General features: G+C 41.8%; 1 protein-coding gene across 1 annotated transcript; it reads right to left on the bottom strand.

Moving 5' to 3' along the window:
• Positions 1-443: 443 nt before the first annotated feature.
• Positions 444-10004, bottom strand: g6pc1a.2 (glucose-6-phosphatase catalytic subunit 1a, tandem duplicate 2). Its single transcript, XM_078529740.1, has 5 exons — positions 9688-10004; positions 7826-7935; positions 7264-7369; positions 4915-5030; positions 444-2098 (listed from the first exon to the last, which is right to left on the bottom strand). The coding sequence occupies exons 1-5, from the start codon at positions 9915-9917 to the stop codon at positions 1587-1589; spliced, it is 1074 nt and encodes a 357-aa protein (XP_078385866.1). The 5' UTR covers positions 9918-10004; the 3' UTR covers positions 444-1586.
• Positions 10005-10308: the final 304 nt, after the last annotated feature.

The following is a 10308-nucleotide window of genomic DNA, read 5'->3' as shown; positions in this document are numbered from 1 at the left end:
ATTCTTTTTTCACTGTTCTTTTCATTCTTCGGTTTCCCTTCTGCAGCAATGTTGAAGATCCTGTGGTTTACAGTTCACAATAGTGGGTACAACCTAGTCTTTTCTGTGGTCGGGCCAGAACTTGGAGGACACAATGGCCATGAAAGGCCTACAGTACCTCAGGCCCCATCTGTCTGCTCTGACTCTTACCTAGGAGCATATGGAGGCCCCCATGATGTTCAGACTAACACAGTTCTTTATCTATTGCCAGAATGCAGGTCCAGTCTACTGTTGTGGCCTCCTAGCATTTGACTACAGAGTCGGAATCTTAGGCTTAGGAACAGCTGTCCAGCCTGTACTCTCAGCTGGAGCTGTACATGGTGATGGGAAATGAAAAGAGTCAAATAAATTAATATAAAATAAAATACCACAAAAAGTTAAAACAAATGACAAACAAAACAACATTATTGTTTTTGAAATATTTATTATAATAAAACACTGAAAACAAAACAATTACTCAAAGGCGTGCACAATGAAAAAGAATAAAATGGTGGAATATTGTTAATCTTGCTAAGTGATCTTTATGCACTTAACAGTTGTTTTCTCTATGAAAAAGACCACCTATATAAAATAAATAACTGTCCGCCCCACCGTCAGAAAATAAACTATATCACAATGCACAGGTGCTGAGTTGAGACATGTACATTTTCAAATCCTTTTCTTACAGTACAAGTTTTAAAGGGTTGGATCCTGTCAATTTGAAGATCTTGGCCAAGATTATCTGGTAATGAGCAAAATGTTCCTCTTTATCCAATTACTCATGTGAAACAAGGTAATTAGAACATGGAATGGTAGAAAGGTGATATAACCTTCTGTTCCCTGAAGCATACTTCACAGGGACCAACTGCCTCCAGTCCCATACTGAATTGGCCATTATCTCATGTGTAAGAACATAGGTTGAATGTCAACAGCACATTCAACCATGGGGTGAATCACAACCTAGTACAATCCTGCCCTCACCCACACTTGCATACTTCCTACACGGTCCATCAGTCAGGAGCTGGAACACTGCCTGCTGCTGAGGTTAAATCAACCAACTCAACAAATTGCACATGAGACCTGTCTGTAATACATTACATGTGCAGTTTCTCATTGGGTTATCAGGCGTTTAAACAAATAGCATTATTGGCAAGGAGCTCATTGAAGGCAAACAGCACCATACAAAATATAACCCTTAACGCTCTCATTTTACCACACAACAATAAACAGAGTGACTGCATATCTAATGAATTGGCTTGGATAAAGGCAATGCAATGTAAGCACTGGATTACAATAGAATACAGACGGCACAGCAAGTAAAAATGCAACCGCTGATCTGTGATGTGTAGTTCATTCTCAAGAAACCTCCAGCATGTGCAATTTTTCTGGGTAAGTCACACGTCTAACAAGACCAGTCTGTTCAGTGGAACCTACTAGCCTTGTGGCTTCTCACATTGGTTGAATTCAGATTCTGCCTCAAAGTACAAAAACTAACCAAAGTCAAACTGATTTGATTCTGAAAGCAACGTCATTATACCCTATTGTACAAATATTTCAGTTTTACTTATCTATAGCACTTTTTTCTCTTGTTGGTTCATAATATGTGATGCAGAGTATGGGATGATTGCCACAGCCGCCAGAGGCACTGCAGCACTTTTACAGAAAGACAGTAAGTAAAAGAGGAATTCTCTCTGTGTCGGGGGCTTCATGGAGTCAAACAGGTGCAGGATGATCAAGGACGTCACAATGCAACTTAGTCTGAAGCTGAACTGCTGGCTTCTCTTTCCTTTGCAGCTTTCCACATAAATAGGGGAGTTGAGAGCTAATCCCAATCCAAACAGGGCTCCCATGTTCCTGACCAGACCAGCGAAGGGAGTGCTGTCAATGTGGACCCATTCTGCTCGGGCGCACCATCTCTGGGCTTTCTCCACGGACCACAGCAGATCCACTCCCACCAATTTCAACAGCAGATAAAAGCCCAGAGCGAAGGAAAACAGGGAGAGGGTGATCTTCAGATACTGCTTGAAGGTTGTGTTGTAGATTGCATTAATCCGACCAAACGCTTCGGCCACAACCAATCCTGAACGCAAAATAGTACAAAAGTTAACACTATGAAAGCAAAGACCAAGAAATGGTGGTGACATTTTTATACTAAACGCACATTGAACTCCTCTAGTTATTGACATAATTCACACTGAAGGCAATTTGAGAAATACACAAATTTGATGGCTTATGCTGAACACAGTTGATTTCGAATTAGCTATTGTCCTCTATCTTTAGCAGTAAAAACTGTATTGGTCTAGTACCTCATCTAGTTGGTCAGAAACATTTAACAATTCTTTGCATACCAGCAAGTTACTTTGAACTATGTAAGTTCAAGTGTCAGGTAACACTTTGTGCAAAAGATCCCACAAACAGCAATGAGATGTGTGTCCAGTGTATCTGTTTTTGGTGCTATTAACTCAACAATCTAATAAAACAAATACTAGAGAAAAGTTATATCTGGTTTGGTATAGGATTAGAGGCTAATTGAATCAGTGTAATTAGAGAAAATTAAACAGGGAAAATGGCTGCACTGCTATTCTGACCAAGTATCAGATGGCATAAGTAACCTGTTAGAATAAAGGAGAGTCAAAAATAAATACATATTCTGGAATATACTTTTTGTTTCATTATTTTTTGAGGTCAGGCAAAACTTTTGAAGAGCTTTGCACCAGGAGATTAAAGAAGTAGGACTGAGTGCATGGTAAATTGTAATGGTCTGTTGAAGGATTAGACTTAGTGATTGATTAGCTTTTATCTTAGTGATTGATTGGATGGTCTTGTTCCATGTTTCCCTGTGTTCTCATTTATAGAAAATGGATGTAACAGTTGGAAGGTTGAGCCTTACTGAGGCAAAGCACTTTCTATTTTTAGCCGTATAATGGCAAATGAAGTATTAACAGTGGCTTAGTGAGCTCACCCCATCATTTACTGAGTTAAGGCAATGAGTAACTGAGTCAGAGAGACCAGGGAAGGGCTCCATATTCAGTCGCTAATCTGAGTGCTGAGTTAATTAACGTCTGCTGAGATGTCATTATGGATTCTTTACTTGGCTTCAGTGTCCTGTGTTAGAAGAAAGGAAATTGGCCAGGGTTCCTGTATCTGAGGTCATTATCCAATGGCCCCTGATTGAGGGGATAGGATGGAGCTCAGTTCTCTTGTAGTCTTCAGTCAAAGCTCATTGTTCAGGCTCACCCATTAAGAATGGCACTTGGGCTAGGTATTAATGGGCCTCCATGCCTATGGAACCCTACAGCAGCAAGGAGTTCACTTCAGGAAAGGAGGAAGGGAGAAATTTGACAAAAAGGAAAAGCAGAGAAAAAAATCTTATAAAGCTAAGCTCTATGCATTGGATTAAGACTCAAGAATAGTCCATAAGACAGTCATGTAAGTAACCTCTTGAAATATTGTTGTCTCGATTCTACACTGGCATCTGTAAATCGTTTGCTGGTTGCACTTCAAAAGTAGTTCATTGGCTGTGAAGCATTTAAGAACATCCTGAGAACGTGATGTAACAAAGCATTTTCTTTCTTAATTGTAGAGAAGTAATTTCAATTATGAAGCTATTACTGTGGTAGCTAAAATAATTTTGCAAAGTACTTATGTGCTAACTCTCTGTAGTCAAGGAGACAATAAATGGCCCAGAACTTCCATTCCCTGGGTGGGGGTCAAACATGGGATGTACCCCAGAAGATGAACTGGGGACCCCCTGGAAGTCCCCGTGCAAGGACTGCACGGCCATTGCCCGGGAAGGTCAACTTTCTGATGGGCAATTACCCTGCACTGGGAACCATCTGATACTCCCATTTAAATCGAAGATTTCAGATGGTTTCGACTCTCTCAGCAGAATAGTTACCCAGGAAAAGTTAGAAGGATTAAAACCACTTCTAACTCTTGGGAAACCATGCTAGTGACCACCCCTCCCCCACACCTTGATATCCCATTGGACCTCCTCCAACCACACCCCTAATCACCCCACTGGACCTCCTGACTACTCCCCACCCACTCCAACTACCCCACAACACCTTATTGGACCCCAAACCCCAACTGCCCCACTGTCTCAAATACACCCCCAACCTCAGACTACCTTCCCCACTTTCAGACTACCACCCCACCCCCGACTACCCCCACTTCCCATGACTACCCGGCCGACCCTCGAATACCCCCCGCCCAGACTAACCCCCACTCCAGACCCATCCTACCCTCCCCCAACCCATGCAACCCACACCATCCCCCCACCCCACCCCAGAACCCATCCTACCCCACCCATCGTATCCCACCCATTTTTACCTTACACATTTCTTCCTGGCTTCTCAAAGTGACTGTGACCTTTAAACTTACCTGCTTTACAGCAACTAGTTCCATAAAAAGGGGGCACAACTTTACTTCCCCCGATGCTGCTACACCGCACAGAAGAGTCCCAGGAGCCGGTACGCAGCATGTTTCGTAACAGACTTGAGAAGGGAGGTGGGGTAGGAAATGTGCAGCTCCCAAAGGAGCAGAGTGGTAATCGGACTGTGATTGCCACTCCTTGGAAGCTCTGGCCCTATAATTAAACAATGGTTATGCTTAGTGCATCTAAGCTTGGACATTTCAACCTGAGCTGTTCTCATGTGAGTGCACAAGTACACCCGTCATCTTTGTGCTAGGTTAACAGGGGTATTGAGCAGCTTTAAATGAACAGGAAGGTATTTTGTACAAGAATCATAGAATACTGACAGAGGGAGGCCATTTGGCCCATCATGTCTGCACCAGCTCTCTGCAAGAGCAACTCAGCTACATCCTGGAACAGCACCGATTGGACACTGTGGCCTCTCAGTGATACAGGAAGGATTACTAAATACTTCCACTGACCTGAAATGACCCCCAGGAAGACTTGATGCGGGAAGTGAGCAGCCACAAATACTCTGGATGCACAGACACAGATCTGAATTACCCAGAAGACTCCCCATAGTAAAGCACGCAGACACCTGAAAGAGTGAAGGCAGTGATTACAGCAGATGACAACATAACATGATAATTAGGATTTAACTGCACATACTTGTAAAGTGTCTAAATAGCACATATACTACCAACATAACAGATTGTTCTTGTCAAATAACAATGCTTGACCAATATTCAGTTTTACTCTCTGGTCGTGAAGTTATTAAATGCTCCAGATGTTTATAAGGTGTTACATGATTGGCACATGGGGAAATTGGGGAGACAGGTGCTTTGTCAATTGAACAAAATTAATTTCTAAAGAAATCAGTATCCATTACCATAGACGTCCTCTTTACCAACCCGCCTACTACTTACTCTGCAGCCTGTAGCTTGACTTCTACTCACTTTCCAGAGCTTGCAATGTTTATCTACAAAACTTAATGCACTCGGAGCCTGTGCCAACTAGGAAGTTGATATGTCTGTGCTGTACCCAGTGAATGTTGTACTATTGTGCATTGAGATGTGAAGCCAAGTCACCATTTGTTTGGTGGATGCAAAATATCTCGTGGTACAATTTTCAAAGAAGGGTAGAGAATTCTCCTGGAGTTTTGACAACAACATTCATCCCTCAACCAATATCGTCAAAACAAATTAACTGGTCGCTCATCTCATTTACTGTTTGCTGTGCACAAAGTGGCTGTCAAGTTGGTATACAAAAGAACAGTGACCACACTTCAACAGTAATTCATTGCCTTTGAATTGTTACCAGCCGAGATGCCAGGAAGGGTGTTTGAGACCAGGACACTGGAGTTATTTAACAAACAGCTAGATGATTTTAATTACTTGTATTTTACAGTAACAACAACTAAATCAAATGCTGTCTGAGAGTTTGTTTATAGAAATAAAAAGGTGAAGAATTATCACTCACTCCCTGCCAAATACTTTTCTAATATTTAGCAAGTTTATTGCAACAAAACTTAATTTACAGTCTTTATTAAGTGCATTTATATGAATTCTAAAATACGTATTATATCTATTTACTACTTTCTCTGTCATTGGAAAGTACAAGCCCGAGCCCAAGGAAACTATGCTACTCGTTTTTGGTTTTGTGTGTAGATTACTCCATGGACAAGCGTTTTCCTGTCAGTGAGCAGGGGCGGGGCCCACTCGCCGACGCGTAAAATGACGCATGATGATGTCGGGCGTGTGTCCCAACGTCACCACGCATCATTTAGATTGTCAGTTTGGCGGGTGTGCAGCCGACTTGGCTGTGCGCCTGCCGAACAGTTAAAGGCCTATTAAGGCCTGTTAAAAATTAATTAACTCAATTTAATGAGCTGCCCGTCCAACCTTAAGGTTGGTGGGGGGGCAGGTGAAGAGCCCAGGCGGCCTTCGCATTTTTCATGAAACCTCATCCACGGGCGGGATGAGGTTTCATGAACTGTTTTAAAATCTAATAAAAATTTATACATTTATTCTTTGACATGTCCCAGCTCATGTGAAAAGTGTCACATGTGGGGACATGTTTTAAAAGTGTTAAAAACCTTTATTTAAAACTTTAGCACTGAAACAAATCTCCCTGAAGTACCTCCATGTCTCAGGGAGATCCCTGAGCTCTTTCGCGCGCATGCAGGGAACCACTCAGGGTATCCCCCCCCCCAAGACCGCCCGCACAGGGAGCTTCCAGGCGCACGTCATGATGGGCAGGTCTTAATTGGCCCACCCATGTAAAATGGCGGCGCAGCCATGATCGGGGGCGCCAATCAGGTTCGTGCCCACCCCCGCACAATCCCCCCTAACGGGGGGAAACTTCTGGCCATATTTCTTTGAAATGTTAGATTGGAATGTACAGGACTAAAGTGGCCAGTTCCAAAGTTTGAAAATGTCTTACACTTGCTTTCTTAAGATTTATACTCATTCCTTTCTTTCTTTGTCTCTCAAACCGGGTTGTCTGACAAATAGCTCACCAGTCCCGCCTAGGGTCATCCAATCACCTGTGCAGTTTGTTTTGTAGGTGTACTAACCTCTACGCAAAATAATTAACTGTTCACCTTCTAAATGTGTGTTCATCTTTGTCTGTGACTGTCAAACATGTGATTATGGTTCAATTTATCTACACACCTTAACATCTTCCACATCTCATGTCTTGAGCTTTCTTTCCTCTAGTATAAACTTCTCCAGTTTTTTAATAAGCTTTCTTCACAGCTCAGGGGTCCAATCAAATTTGGTTGGCCTTAAATTTAGAAGCGTTATAAGAGATTCAGTGTTTCACAGACTCACCAGTTTTGGACGTAGTGCTGCTTATTCTGAAGTGTGCTGGTCAGAAATGCTGTCACCATCACATACCAAACCCCAGCTGATCCCATGGCGTGACCCGAGGGGCTTCCTGAAACAGGCAAGGTTTGGGATCATCAGGAATGGTGAAAAAAGTCTAATATGCAGTTTTTAAAGATCTACAGTTTCTATTATTTGGAAGTGTGCTGCTCTCCCATTGGAGTTTAGAAGAATGAGAGATGATCTTACTGAGACATATAAGATTCTGAGGGGACTTGACAGGGTAGATTGTTTTCACTAGTGGGGGAGACTAGAACTAGGCAACACAGTTTAAGAATAAGAGGCCTCCCTTTTAAGACAGAGGTGAGGAGAACTTTTTCCTCTCAGAAGGTCATTAGTATGTGGAACTTTCTTCCCCAGAAAGCAGTGGAGGTTTAGGTCATTGAATTTATGCAAGGCAGAGTTAGACAGATTTTTGATAGACAGCAGAGTCAAGGGTTATGGGAGGCAGATAGGAAAGTAGAATTAAGACCACAATCAGATCAGCCATGATCGTATTGATAAGTACCTGGCCCGGTTTCACAGGTGATGGGGTATTGCTCTAACACTGGAACAGATGAGTTGCCATAGTAGGAAGTTTCATGAATCCACCAGTAAGGTCTCTGGCCAAATAATATCCTGCAAAGGAAAATAGAAAAAATCTTTATATAAAAAAAATGGTTTAATTAGATAGATGTTTGGATTTCAAGTAACTTCTGGTTTTCACTCAAAAGATTCGCTAAACTAATGCCAAACATGTTAGAACCAAATAACATGGAACATTTGCTCAACATTTACTTTGGAATATCTAGAAAATGCTGATAAGAATTGCTTTTTAACGTATATTGAACAATAAGCTGAACTCAGCTGTTGCAACTATTATAAAACTTGGGGGCCAAGTGCCTCCTGTTTACTGAGTCCTGATTATAGAGAGGTTATCTTGGAATGTTGCCTTGGTCTTGTTAATTACTGATCCCTGTTTATTCATCACATAAAATATCTTTTAACAAAGCGTATCTACATCATTTCACCAATAAGGTACCTAAAGGTTACTATTTAAACAAAGTTAAATGGCACCAGAAATCTGAGGGATCATTTGCATTATGATTTGGGCGGCAAAAACACACTCAAGGATTTTGGAGAGGAAAGGGACATTGGAGATGGGATAGTAGTTTGCAAGGATAGGGTCAAGGGTGTTGATTTTTCGAGGAGAAGTGTGATGTCAGGTTTGAAGGCGAGGAGGACTGTACCTGAGGAGAGGGAAGCATTAACATTTATTTGTTATTATTTGTTCTGCCGAAGGGTCATGAGGACTCGAAACGTCAACTCTTTTGCTCTCCGCCGATGCTGCCAGACCTGCTGAGTTTTTCCAGGTAATTCTGTTTTTGTTAAGCATTAACAATGTTGGCTAATGTGGGAAATAAGAAGGGAAGTTGTGTAGTCAGCAGTTTTGCGAGAATAGCGGCACAAGTACAAGATTGAATCCAGCCTCCTATTGTTTTCAAATTTGAAAGTGTATTGAAATAAGAGATGTTGCTTGATCAACAAGTCCTTTGCTATTTTTAAAATCTACTACATGATGCAGTGCTGTAGCTCTGGGTTTTATATTTCTTTAGGTTCGCAGTCCCACAGCAGCTTCTGAACAAAGTCCAGCCTACATATTTGAAGAATTCCCCTTCAATTGAAGCAGTGGGCACAAACATCACAAAAAGGCCAGCAAGGATAGCACTCTTTCAGTCGCATACAAGAGTACAAAATGCAAGCATACAGTGCCATAGTTGGTGCGATACTGAGCTATCAGGCCAGGAAGGTCCTGGCTTGTATCCTTGATCTTGATTATATTGACTGGTCACTGGAGGGAGTCTAACATTACAATTGCAATGCCCCAGAGCTAAATAAGGAAACAGCTAACTAGAGTATGTTTTGGAAAGTACACCTGATAAGGACGGGATTGGATAGTGATGCACCCTGTGGTTGACTTACCTTTTCTACACGGAAGCAGCCCAGGGGAAATCAGCACTTTCAATCGAAAAGAGAAGTTGGATGGAAGATAGAAAAATAGGGCCCACCAATCCTATGAGTCCTTCTGCTAATAGTGGTAATGGGCTCCCCAAAGGTTCAGCTGGTTAAACCTGTGAATAGCTGTGCTGGCCCAGAAAGGGTCCAATATTCAATAAGGCTAAAACATTGCATGGTCAATTCCACAAAATGAAAATTAGATAATGAAAGAACCTTTTACTAAGATCAGTTTGATCCTGGCTTGTCAATGGAAGCAGAACCTTTCATATTCTACATAGGTCTGCTTCTCAGAAACGTTTAACCTATCCTTGAGATTTTGCAAGTAACAAAAAAAAGTATATACATATTATAATTTTATTCTATGAAACTTACCATTTAAAGATGAGGTTGAGCCAGTCTCCAATGACTGCCACCCAGATGAGTTTGATGCCCACTGCTTCACACAGGTGGAACCAGATGGGAAAGAAAACAAAGAAAGTGTTTCTCAGGTCAGCAACAAAAGAGATAAAAGTGAACCAGCTCTGGGAGTCCTTGTAATTCAGCTGTAGATACTGCACCAGTTCTACCCCTGAGCTGTGGAGCAGGTCCATCCCAGCGTCCATTCTCTTCACCTTTGGAAACTTCAGGCAACCTCTCTCACAGTCTGTCCCTTTGCAGGATTAGCTCTTCTCTGCTGTGCTGTGTGGATCCGTTATATACAGCGATCGCTAGCTATATAATGCGCAAACAGTGATCTTTGGACTCAAAAGCTAGGCTCAGAGAGTCAACGAACAAAGCAAGACCATGTCAGGCTGACGCAAGCATGTTTGGATACCTATTAGCTTGAAAAATACCCAAGTCATTGAAATTATTGATTGAGCTAATAAACAACTAGAGAGGAAGAACTGAAGTGTTTTTAACATTTTTGCACTTCACCTAATGTAATTTTAGATGTGGTAACAGAGGTCTAAGTCTGACCAATTTTTGAAATAAAATAACTTAATTTTGATGTCT

This window comes from Cetorhinus maximus, chromosome 25, assembly GCF_964194155.1.
Source record: "Cetorhinus maximus chromosome 25, sCetMax3.hap1.1, whole genome shotgun sequence".
In the NCBI taxonomy this organism is placed as follows: domain Eukaryota; kingdom Metazoa; phylum Chordata; class Chondrichthyes; order Lamniformes; family Cetorhinidae; genus Cetorhinus; species Cetorhinus maximus.
The sequence above is the reverse complement of the archived record's forward strand: the minus strand, read 5'-3'. Positions and strand labels throughout refer to the sequence as shown.